Below are 12,778 nucleotides of genomic sequence, written 5' to 3'. Positions count from 1 at the left end.
GCCATCTATGTAATGGTGCTGGTACTACATAAAGAGGGCAGCTTCCCTGTGTTCTCCCAAACCTGTATCCCACACCTGTTTTCCAGGCTGTGACCCTGGTGGGGGTTAGGTTCTCTCTTGACTGCTGCAGGGAAGTGCCCTGTCAGTCTTTCATCCTCCTTCCTTGGACAAGACTGAGGGAGGATGCCTTCGAAATAGCTGGAGTCTTCCCAAAGAAGTTATTCTCCACAGGGTGCTCAGCTGCCTCCTAGAGGGAGGAGTGTGGGAAGAAGGGCTGCTTAGGTGCAGAATGGCAACTTAATTCTGGCAAAATTAAACCACTGAAAGGCAACTCTAGGAAGATGTACCCGAGATAAGAAGTGTTGGTATAGCTCAGCATAGACAACCCTGAGCAGGACAAAAGCAAACTTTGTTGTATTTCTTTTGTAACATACCAAATTACATTTGATTGTTGTCTTCTTGTGCCTTTCTCAGCACAGTTGTCAGTGCTGGTTATCTTCTGTTTTAATCCCATCTGGTTAATAGATTCCTGGTGTTACAGTCCCATTCATTGTAGTGAACATTAATGTTCTGGACTAAAAATTGCCTTTAAACCTCTTTGTGTTTTTTTCTTTTGAAGAAACCATATTTGCATTTGCAGTAACAAGCTGAAATACAGAGTAAATGTTACAGATCCTTCTTTTTCAGCTTGGAGAATGACAGTGATTAACTTTTCCTTGTTGTCCCTATATTGTTCTGTTGGTGTTATATGAAGCATGTGCCTTTTTGCTACTAGATAAGGATCAGCAGGCAGTGATTGCAAAATGCTGCATGGGAAGCTCACCTTGCAGTGAGCTGACTTGAGTTTTTTTAACCAAGTGTTTTTCATCTGACATAGCACAGGCCTTTTTTTGTCTTCTTTTTAAAAATACCACACTTGTTTCCCACATGTCTCATCCAACAGTGTTTTACCATTTTCTTCCCTGTCCCCTTGTGTAAAGTTAAAGTGTATTTTCAGCTGTCCAAAGCCATAAAATTCTTGTTGCTGTGATTACATTCTCTCTGTGGTGAATAGCAGACCTGAAGATAGCTTTAGTTGTCAGCTAGAAAAAAATCTTTGGCTTTCTGAAAAGGAGGGAGGTGAAAGCTGTACTGCTTCTACATCAAAAAATGTAACCACCATTTGTTTCCAGAGAACCTCCGTTTCACCTGACCAGGAGAGGCTGGGGAGAATTCCCAGTGAGAGTGCAGATACACTTCAAGGATAGCCAGAACAAAAGGATTGATATCATACACAATTTGAAGGTATTTGAACAAAATACTTTGGAGAAAGGCATTTAAATGAGCTCTCTTGCACAATCAAGAAGAGGCTCTGCTTGTGTATATGCTTTTGCCTCTCTGTTATGAGTGTCCTGGTGGTTATTTTCACAGGAATAGTTGAGCTGGAGAATTAAAATAGATCCAGGAAAGGCTCTTACCTTGGCTATACAGAGTTGCTGCAGTAGGGGGGAAGCACAGCTTTGCAGCAGCTGGAGCTGAGTGTGCTCAGAGCAGTGGTGTTTACCTGGTTTTTCCCTACAATTTGAGATTTTTGTCATGTTTTCACTGGCTTTAACCTAACAGAGTGCTTCAGGGCTGTGTTTCTGCTGGTAAAGTGGCTGCCATGTCTGCTCCTTCAGCACAGGCACATACCAGCTAATGATTATCTTTGTTGTTAGAGTAGGCAGGGGGGGCTGAGATTCCCTATTCCCTTTGAAGAGAGCTCCCTTTTCCAACTCATTCACCCCTGCAGCACTCAGGATTTCTAGGATGCAGCAGTCCTGGAAAACTAGGCCATTGCTCATTTTCCTTTTAATGAGTAGTCCCTGGCATTAGTGGACTTAACTCCTGAGCTGGGTTAGTCTCCTGTTTCTTTGAGCAGCATTAATTTTATTTGAACTCTGCCTGCATTAATGAATTTCATGCTAAATAAGGTACCTCATTGCAACCCTAAATATAGACAGTAGAGGAGGTTGAAAATATTCCCCTGCAGCTTAGGGACATTTAATGCAGATGGTGAGTAAAATATATTTGGGAAGATGTGACTTAGGGAGAAGTCATTAACACTATGATGGATGGTGAAGGAAGCTCAGCCTACAGAAGAAAACTGAGCCAGTCCATGGCATACAGGAGCTCAAATCAGCAAATCTTTGCTGTTCTCACACTGTGGCTGCTGTGAGGGTGTAGAGTGAGCTGAGCCCTCCTCTGTGCCTGGCACCCTGTGTGCCCCTGAGCTCTGGCACATCCTTCACCACTCAAAACCAGCAGCTTCTACAGGTGCCTTAACAGGTGCCTCTGGGATGTTATACCTCTATAATAGCTGATGGCTTGGTGTGAACACTTACTTAATCAAAAACTGCAGTGTAAACACAGCCTTTGTGCTGGTCAGTTGAAAACTCAGAATTTTTCATCATTATTATTTCCTTATATTGACATCAGAAATAAAAGAAGGAAACTGCTTGAGGACTCCTCTTAGATGAAAATATTCCCTCAAAAGTCTCATTTCCTTCAACTTTTTTGCTCCATTCCACTTCAGTGTGGGCCTTGGATCATTGCTGAATTTTTTTTGCAGGAGAGAGGGAGAGTACTTATCTGAGCACACAGCTTTCTGACCTTATGGCCTCAAAATGTTGGATGCACTGCTGCTCAAATTGCATAGTTTGAAACTTATTTCAAATAATTTGTATTGTAAATTCTAGCTAATATAATGCCTTGCCCTGGCTAATATACTGTGTTGTCTTTTCCAGCTGGACAGGACCTACACAGGCCTGCAGACACTTGGTGCAGAAACAGTGAGTCAGAGGGTTGTGGGATGGATTTGATTCTCCTAAAGGTGTTTAAAAAGAAAAGATGCATGGGACTAAGCACAGAGTCAGACCCATTTGGTTTCACAGTTTCTAGAATGCAGATTTTGCTCTCTTGTTGAATGAAAGGATTATGATGCCTTGGCACTATTCATGACAACAGTAATTTTTACTCCTTCCTGGGTCAGGGGAGACTGTTTCCACCTCTTCCTTTATAAAGAACTTGACTTGTACTGGAACTTTAAATTTTACTGCTTTGTGAAGCTTTTGGTACAAAATATTCAGATTTTCATTCTGATCTACTGCAGAGCTTACTCATGAAGAATTTAAGTTCAAGGGATCACCCAACTATTCTGTTGAAATTTTGCAGTATATTAAGTACTTCTAAGTTTCTATATCTGTCAAGGTTAAGGACTTTAATGGAAAATGAACTACTGAAATAAATAAATTAATAACCCATAGTTTGCTAAATTTCTAAAGTTTTCTTGATATTGTTTTCCCCTTGTTGTACTGTAGTGAATGGAAATGTTTGTGGTTAAATCGCATTACTTCAGCTTTTCAGTTTGTGGAGAAAACATTAATGTGAAATGTCTACTGTTGTTAAAGAACACTTTTGAAGAGTAGATCATGTGGTGTGATTCTCAAGGCCTTACCAGAACAGTCAGGCTTCAGTTTTGTGCCTGTCCCTCCAGGGGCATGCAGTCCTTTCTTTAGTGGGTTGCTTAGAGCTGGGCTCCATAATCCTTCCAGTGTTTACAGTTCAGATTTCCCCACGGACCAAGATGTTCTATTTTACTGTGGGAGTTCAATGTTGCAAGATTTTTGTTGTAGCTCAAGTACTGCTGGACCTTTGGGAGCTGTCCCTGAAATGAATGGAAATGTTACATAGAGTTGGGGGAAAAAAGGGGAGAGGTTTTTAGGCATTAAAATAAAAAGGCAAAGTTGATTTTGGTTTCTATATCTTTACCCAGCTACCAAATACTAATGTCCTTTCTCCTGTTTTTGGAAGGTAGTAGATGTGGAGCTACACAGACATTCCCTTGGTGAGGAGTATCTCTTCTCCCAGTCTTCAGAGTCTGACCTTTCTGATGTTCCTACATCTCTATCACTGCCACTGAGTATCCCAGCACCAGTCAAAGCTTCTTCACCAATTAAACAGTTGAGGGACTCCAGCCCAGACGCTTCTGTGGACAAAGGTAAAGAAAATGGGTGTTGGTCAAATGCAATTTCTTGGAACTTTGACTCTGCTGGATACCTCATCTGAATTGCTCTTAGGCCTTAAAGGTTGCTGGTGCTAGCTGCTTGTTGCTCAGCCCAGATCATATTTTCCTTATGTGCTCTGAAATGTAATTCAGAAATTGTTATAGATTATTTGGTTTTGGAGTTTGGCTTTGGTTTGGGTTTTCAATCTGAAGTTCGTTGAGCTGGTTGTTTTGCTAAAACATAGTAAGGAACAGCAGATGCAGTTGGAAAAAAGGTGGTTGAATACTACAAAGCCACTTGTAGTTTTGGCTTTGGCACACTATTTTCAGAGGGGTTTTTAGGTTTCTGAATGTTTTGTGGACTGTGTATACATTTAAGGAATTGGTTTAGTGGTGTGTTTAGTTATACAGGTTAGTGCCTAACATGAGCTGACTGAGGGAGCGAAAATCCCTGGGTCACTGTAGTTACTGTACTGTTGAGAATGGAGACTGAAAAAGTTGTGTGTTTGTCTGAGGGACGAGGGCATCTCTGCACATTGGGCTCCCTTTCCCCTGAGGGATCAGGAAAGTCAGGATCCATTGCAGTGGGGCAGCAGTAGAGGCCTTAGGATCATTGGATTGCCTGGAACAGGCACTGCTGGCCCCCACACTGGTGGGATTTGTGGTTTGTGTGAAGTAGGAAGAGCTGAGCCTCTGGTGGCATTCAGCTGTGTTTTCTGGAACATTCGGTGTTCCAGTTTCCACAACAGACCTTGGTTAACTGGGCTGAGATACAAGGGTGTGTGTTACACTCTTCAGTGTGAGAAACCTTCTGGACACAGCCACATTGTATTTCAAAATAACATCAGATGCTGCACGGTCTGACGCTTTTCTTGGTTATTCTCACGCTCCTGTGTCCAAGGAGTGGCTGTAAGCTGGTGCCATGCGTGGTTGTGCTTCCTGATAGGCACTGTGGTGCCACTGGTGGTGTTCAGGCTCAGCAAGAGGAATGTCTGCTATTAAATGCTTATTAAAAGTGGTCTTTTCATATGGCAAATAAAGGACAAACACATCTTTAGGTGAGCAGTGCTGCAGCCAACAGGAAGGAAGTAAAACTCCCTCCTTTTTTACAATGACATGCAGTGACTTCTCTCAGCAGCTCCAGGTTAATTGATCTCTTTCTACACCAAATAAAGTGGATTCCATAGCCCACCTCAAAAGGCAGTCCCTGGTCTCCTTGAGCTCTTACTCCAAAAAATGCACTGCGAGACTCTCTGTGAAGTAGATCCAGCCCTGGTCCTGTGGAGCCCTGACCAAGGACACTTGGAACTAGCAGCAGCTTTTGGTCAGTGGAAGGGCATTCCAAGGAAATGTGTAAGAAGTGGCTGATCACCTGCCACAGCTGAACAGGCTGTGCCTGGAATCATTTTATTCTTCTTGTCCAGCAGATCCAGCAGGCCTGTGCAGGACCAATCCCCTCCCTCACTTTCTCACCGTTCAGCGTTTCCCATCGGTTGCTTTTCCTTCCTTCCTTCAAGAGTGTGTTTGTCATACCTGAGTTATGCTTGTGTAGAGAAGCACAGTAAGGAATCAGATGTGTCAGCCTAAGAAGTATTTCTGTTCTTTTCCCTGTTTTGATCAGGATTCTCTGGGAATGCTGAAACCGAAAGACATGCCGCGTTTTATTCCCTGCCATCCTCGATAGAACGGACTCCCACCAAGTTAGCCACACAGAAAGTTGCCTTTGGCTCTCATGGGAATTCAGCCTTTCAACCCATTGCAGCTAGCTGTAAAATAGTGCCTCAAGGTCAGAGTCCAAGCCCTGCAGAGTCACCAGGAAAATCCTTCCAGCCTATCACCATGAGTTGCAAGATTGTATCAGGTGAATGTTAGTTTACTTACCCAGTGCCTCCCCCTGGAAAACGAGAGTGAACCAGTTGGACTTGTTTTGTGTCCTTCCCTTGATTTTCTGCCAGTCTTTGAGCATCAGACAGTAGGAAACTCTAGAATAAAGAAATAAGCACACTTCTTAATGTTCAATGAAAAAAAAAATACAAGCGTGAAATGGTTCACAAATCAAAAGCAGGATGAGAGCTGTTCTCTTCCTGTTCTTGAATGCTTTTAAGTATGAAATAGGTAGTCTTGAAATGGACTGCTACCCACAGAAAGGCCCAGGCAAAAACACACCTTCCATGTGGAATATTTTTATGTGGGAATAGTCCATTCTTCTCCCTCCTGCTTTCATACAGCTGGGATGGATTAAGAATTTTTTCCTTGATTACTGGGCAAAAAATTTAGTTTTAACCTTGTAGACTCAAATAGATCCTCTTGTGCTTACCATATTGCATCAGATGGAGCAGCTTTGGTCTTTGTCTTCCAAAAGTCCATGTTATGTTGGATTAAATTGCCAGCTGGCTGCAGTGGGCAGCGTGACAGCTTCTGAACCAAACATGGCCAAAGTGCTGCTTTGCTCATTTGACTTGTGGTCCCTTCCCTGCCTGGGTGTGATGCCAGTCACTGGATGATGTTTTACATCAAGAACTATTAATGTACAGCTCACCATGGCACATGCTGTGAGGCTGCAAGGTGACCTGTTGCAGCTCTTCATTTTCTGATAGAGGATGAAACACCAGCTATCAGTACATGTGATTTCTGGTGAGCTGCTCCCAAATAATTTTCTTAAAGTGAGTCTGGTTTGTTGTTTTGTTTTTGTTTTGTTGGTTTTGGGTTTTTTCTAGTTACATTTCAATATTGTTCCTGACTGTTCTCAGGTTGATTCACACTTGAACCTATGCCAAGTGCTTTATTCTTTCTTTATAAGCTCTTCTCTTGATCTTTTCCCAAAGCTTCCAAGAAAGCAGGAATTACAGGGGCCATCCTATCTTTCCTAAAGTCTTTGGACTATTCTTTGTTATCTTTGCTATTTAAATGTTTCCCTGCTAAACCCCCAAGGTTCTGCTGTCTGCTGAGGAAGGTTACCCCTTTCAGATTTCAAAGCAATTTATAAGACACGGGGATTGTATTTGATGAGCATTATGTTCTGTTTTAAGTGTCAGTAACTGCCAAGAAAGTACATTAACAGGCAGGTGAAGGTTGGTGTTTGCTGCTGTCTCTTTTCTCTGATCACTTCCTTGCTAGTCCTTTTCTCTGAATTTCTTGTTTATTCCTTCATGCAGCTTTTTTCTTCTCTAGTCTCTCTCTCTCCTGGCTATGTTACCCAGAAGCAATCAATTGAAAATGAAGAATCAATTTTGCAGATTGATTTCAGGGGTTTCTGCTGTAGTGAGAATGGTGAAGGGATGGACCAGAGCAGTGAAGGGACCTGGGTGTTCCTGCTGCCTGAGGCTGTTCCACACAGCCTTTTTAGGGGAACTCCTTGGTTCCCACTCCTGAGTGCCTGTACTTTGGGCTGCACAAGGGAAAGAGAGCTCAGCTCCCTTTCTCCATCTCCTTGGGTGCGCTGATCTTGGCAGTGAGAATGATGTAGCTAATATCCCTCAGGATTCAGGGATATGATATTCAGGGATATTGAGATGGCTTCTCAAGTTCCCTTTGAGCCCTTCTTGTCCTGGTAGGCAGAGCATGTCCAGGGTAGGTATGAGCCATAGTGCTTTATGTGCCTTTTTTCCTTTCCTTCTGTCTCTTCTTTCCTTCTCCAAGTCCTGTGACCTCACTCAGGCTGGGAAATGCATCCTCAAAAAACATTCCTTTTCTAAGCCATTTTCAAAAGTACTACTATTGCCATGTTTTTATGTTCTGACAACATTTACAAGCTAGAAGCATTGGACTTTTTTTCTTAAGGTTCTCCAATATCGACCCCTAGTCCATCTCCGCTACCTCGTACCCCAACGTCCACTCCGGTGCACATGAAGCAAGGCTCTGCCAGCTCAGTCCTTAATAACCCGTATATTATTGTGGACAAGCCTGGACAGACGGTTGGAGCAGCAGCCACAAGCACAGGTGTGTAGTGTGACCACAGAAGGCAGTGGCTTAGTCTTACCCATTCAAGTTTGTTCTCCCCCCCAAAATGATCAGTGTAACAGCAGCGTTTCAGCTCGTGGAGATGGAAAAGTGCTCAGCAGAGAAAGAGGAAGGTGCTGGTGTGTGTGCGTGGCTGAGGATATCTCAGACTTGAGTGTTGCTTCCTTTAGGAAACAGCACACTGTAAAGCCAAACTGAGTTCACAGACCTCTTCAAAGAGAGCCTGTTGTTTTCAGGTAAAAGGGAAGGGGAGAAGGTGATGTAGACTGTGTTGCAGTGCTTTAGACAGAGTGCACAGGTGGCTGGGTGACAATGCTGGTGTGGATGTGGCAGAGCATGGAGAGGTTGCAGTGACTGGCAGATCAATCTTAGGTCTCAGTGTGGGGCACAGGAGATGTGTTGAAATGCAGAGACCCTGGTTACCAGGAGAACAGCTGTGCTGGATTTTGTTTGTGCTCTCAGCTTCTACCTGGTCCAATTCCAGCTGGTTTGGATTCCTCTTAACTAGATTCCCTCAGTGGTGACAAAAGCCTGGGGCCACAGGGAGGGCTGAACCTCAGGACACAGGTGATGGATAGAGGAGTCAGTCAGTAATCTTTGTGTTGGGGTGGAGGAAGGGTCCCTCAGAAGTCATTTATTTGTTGTGGCATATGGCCAAGAGCTCCTGTCTGTTTTAAAGCACACTTGTTTGTGTATGTGTGTGCTTGCCAGCATCTCAGCAGGATGCCCAGGGCCAAGTGGCAGCATACAGCACCCATGGAACACAAACCGTTTGCTGGGCCATGGGCATGGTTGGAAAACATAAAAAATATTTTTACTAATGCTTCCTCCCTTTATCTGAGGAAACACAGCTGTCATGTTCATTTTAACTTCATCACAGAAGGAATTGGTAGGGTAATTGGTAGGAATTGTGTAGCTGTATCTGAATTTTTTTGAGTATGTTTTGTGGCTTTCTTGGTAACACTGATGCTGTTTCACCAATAGGGTTTGATTAATTGGGGTTTTTTTGATTGGTTGAGGGATTTCTGCCTCTTATTTTCTGTTTCTTTACCTCCAGCCTGACTGTCTTCTCTAAGTGGTTTGTCATGGTTTGGGTAACTTCTGGGTTCTTCTAATAGAGGTTTGTACATGGAGGATAGGATGTGCAGGTGGTTGGGATGTACAAACTTTAATGTGCAGTTGTTAAAGCTGTGGTTTCCCACCACACTCTGCACACAGATGTACAGAGTGGCCTGGCAGAGGCTGCTTGCTGCCTCTCCCTCCCTGCACTCCTGTGCCTCCCCTGTATCCTGCATGAGTCAGATCACGTCAGTGGCAGAGCAGAAGATTGATACCCTCTCCTCCCCAAACAACTTTGTTGTGAGAGAGCCTCTTCACCAGACCCTGTGTGAGGGTGCAAGAGGTTCTGTAGAACTCACTTTTTGGGTAACAGCAGCCAGGCTGAATTGAGCATAATGTGGATTACAGAAAAAGTCACTGGGGCACTTTTGATAAGGCTGCAGATGGTGTTTAAGAAAAGGGGTGAGATCTTACTCGGTGAAAGCCAGCCTTCCCAAAGCCCATTCTCAGAAGTGGCTGCTCATTTACTTCTAAACTCAAGTGTGGATTATAGTACAACTGTATGAGACACTGCCTTTTTGGCTTTCATGTGTGTAATTCATGGCTTTCGTGTCTCTTGAACAAACAAAACTGCCAAAGCAGCCCAACAGCAGCAGCCACAAGACTGTTGAGGAGCAGTCTTGTGCACAGGCTGATAATGCAGGGTAAGTTTACCATGGACCCCCATCCATCCTGGGGGGCCAGGAGAGGGCTGTGGCACCTGTGTCAGTCTGATAATGTTGCAAGAGCATCTGCCACAGATGACTCTATGCTTTCTTTCTTTGTTTCTGTTTCTTCCTTTACCTCCTTCACTGTCCCTTGCTCCTGTAATTCCTCACTTTATCTCCATCCTTTTGTGACCTTTCTTTTCCTTCCCTCTCCAAGCCTTCCTTCCTGCAAGTGTCCAAGGTTAGTGTGGGTTCAAGGGGCTTCTGGGCAGCAGAGGACTTTGCATCTGCCCTAATTTCACATATTTGCACCCGTAGCTGATATCCTCAGCCACCCAGGAAGGTTCCTGACCATTTGCTTGCAGCACTCAGAGCAGTGGGTGGAGAGTACCTCCTCTGGGGCACGGTTCCTGCAGGTGGAAATTCGGTGGTGGATTTGTTTTGTGCCCATGGCGGTTCCTGCTGATGCACGTGATGGAGAATGCAGATGAAATGAAATGCCCTGTTCCTTGTTAGAAGAGGTTTCATGTGTGCAGTGGCCCTGCTCCCAGCCCTCACCCAGCATTTGCTTTATTTCCTGCTGTGCAGGGAGCCCGACCAGCAAACTGAGCAGTGTCTGTCAGGCCTCTCACGGGACTGGATCTCCTGTGTCAAAGACCCACGGGAGCAGTTTTGGCACCTCAGCTGTCAAGGTAATGTTCTCATTAGGTGTGTACTTCCTGTTTAGGGTCCAGCTTTCTGTTAAATGGGACTTTTTAGCATTAAAAAATCTACAGTTCAGGCAAATTCCTTGGATTGTCATTTCATGTGAAGGTTTAGTGTGTCTAACAGATGGAGCCATAGGAGAGCATGGTGCTTATACAAGATGATAGTGTCACTTCATGCAGCTTTAATTAGGCTTGCCTACATATCTGTTAAAGGCACTGCTCTTCTGCTTCTCTGCAAGGAAATTCATGGAGGGCATAGCTCCCCAAACGTTGTATCTTTCAAAAAAGCTCCTCTGTAGCTGGCTTTGATCTTCTTCACTTTGTTAGTCACAGAGTATGATGAAACCAGAGATGCCTACCTCAAAACCTTCTCTCTGTTCATTATTCTTGTACAGCAGCTGTTCCTAGCAGCCTGAAAATAACTCATGTAGTGGTTTTACAACTGCCTGCATTTAAAAAAAAATGTTTCTGTAAACAGTGGAGTAACATTTGGATGTGTAAACAAACAGCAATAAATACAGTTCATGCTTCTGATCTGCAAAGCCCAAAAGGTACAGAGCTGAACTGTCTCACATAAAATCTTTCCCTCATCTTGTGCTAGGGATGATATTTCTGGCAGGGAAGTGGCGTCAGCAAGGCTCTGAAAGCAGCTGGTGGGTGTGCTGCTGGAAGCAGGAGCGTTTCCCTGTCTCCAAGCCTCAGTATTAAAGCAGGATATGGTGGGAGAAGGCTTGTCAGTCAGCCTGCAGAGAGCAAATCACATTTGGAACTGAGATGCTTCCTGTGTCTTCTGAGGGAAAAGTGTTGCAGCCTGTTGTCTGTAGCAGTTAATTTGGAGTAGCATTTGCAGTGTCAAGTGTGCAGCTGGCTAGTCAGATTTTAAAAACCTGTGTGCTCAGGTGGATTTCACTTAACAATGTTGAAAATCATTCATTATTCTTTGTTTTTCATGGATTTGCAACAGTTTTTTCTGAAAAGTTTTCAGTGAGTCAGAGTAGACACACATCATTGGTAACAGCTGAATTCTGTATTTCCAGGGCAACGTTAGAAACTGAAGATATTTTTAAAAACCCATAAAAATCATACTTCTGTAAACAGCAATGTAATTTGATTCATGTCTTCTGGTTGCTGTAAAAGCTGTAATTTTAGGCTTTCTTTAAAGAGATGAGTGTGCCTGATAGTTCAGTGGGATATTACAGGTTGTGCTTAACTCACCGCTTTTCATCTCTTCACTCTGTGCTAATTTTCTGTATTTGTTTTAATGACTTCAGGCTGTGTTTCTGCAGCCAGTCTCAAATGCAGCTGCTGTTGGGAGGACAGGTTGTGCCTCTAGCCTTGTCTTCACACCTCCCATTTGCCACCAGCTGTGCAGCTGTGTGGTGACCCAGAGCAGACAGCCCACCTGTGTGAGAAGTAATGTTTCCAGCCACTTGTGTCAATACAAGGAAGGTGCCAGGAGTCACAGGGCCTGATTTCTGCTCATGATCCAACCCAAGGATGGGCCAAGTGATTGTAAAACCACGGCTTTGGGGTTCATATGGATTGTAAAAGAGAGCAGTCACACTGTAACAAACTCCCCCAAATGCACTTGACTTCTCTGCTGGCCTCAGACCCAGAAGTGCCAGGTGCAGCTGACAAAACCTTTTTTACTTAATGTTTGTTGTTTCTGCCAAATGGTGAGTTCTGTCTGGATCATTGTGTGCTACTGCATTGTTCCAGTTAGAGGAGAGCATAAACTCCTCTGAGAGAAGAATTTTCACCTCTGTAACTTGTTTCTTCTTACACAGTCTTCTCTCTCTGAGATTGTGTAAAGAATCACAAAGTAATTGAGGTTGGCAGAGACCTCTGGAGATCAACCACTCCAAGTCAAAGCAGGGTCAAATAGAGTAGGTTCCTTGGGAATGTATCCAGTTGGGTTTTGAGTGTCTTCAAGACTGAAGAGTCCCAGCCTCTCTGACCAACCTGTTACTCTGTTTGGTCACCATAAACAACACTAACAAGAGTTTCCTTATCATTTCTTGTATTTCAGTTTGTTCCCATTGACTCTGTCCATGCATGGGATACTATTGAGTGTTGTCTGGCTTGACCTTCATTACACCTTCCTAGCAGGCATTTGTATGCATTGATAAGATACCCCTCAGCCTGTTTGAATTTTAAGTGAAATACTTCTATATAAAAAATTGATCAGAGAACATGAGTTGATATTTTTGCCTGTGTATGACACAGTAAGAAACAGTTACTGCTGTTGGAGATGCAACTTTCCAAGTAAAATTTGCTTTGTGGGTTGCATTAAGAAAGTTAGACTCCTTTTACTCAAGCAT

The 12,778-nt window shown here is 43.7% G+C and overlaps 1 protein-coding gene across 4 annotated transcripts in view; it reads left to right on the top strand.

Annotated features, from left to right (window-relative positions):
* Nucleotides 1–12,778, top strand: part of YEATS2 (YEATS domain containing 2) — a 48,114-nt gene that overhangs the window by 11,802 nt on the left and 23,534 nt on the right. For 3 of the 4 annotated variants that reach the window (XM_058843890.1, XM_058843888.1, XM_058843892.1), the window contains exons 8-13: nt 1,173–1,284; nt 2,766–2,810; nt 3,832–4,018; nt 5,646–5,885; nt 7,805–7,963; nt 10,339–10,442. In XM_058843890.1, the coding sequence (XP_058699873.1) occupies nt 1,173–1,284; nt 2,766–2,810; nt 3,832–4,018; nt 5,646–5,885; nt 7,805–7,963; nt 10,339–10,442 (847 nt within the window). The remainder of the gene's footprint in view (nt 1–1,172; nt 1,285–2,765; nt 2,811–3,831; nt 4,019–5,645; nt 5,886–7,804; nt 7,964–10,338; nt 10,443–12,778) is intronic. The other variant, XM_058843891.1, reaches the window with a different exon arrangement.

This window comes from Poecile atricapillus, chromosome 8 (assembly GCF_030490865.1).
Source record: "Poecile atricapillus isolate bPoeAtr1 chromosome 8, bPoeAtr1.hap1, whole genome shotgun sequence".
Taxonomy (NCBI): Eukaryota; Metazoa; Chordata; class Aves; order Passeriformes; family Paridae; genus Poecile; species Poecile atricapillus.
Note: the sequence above shows the minus strand (reverse complement) of the source record. Positions and strands in the feature narration are given on the sequence as shown.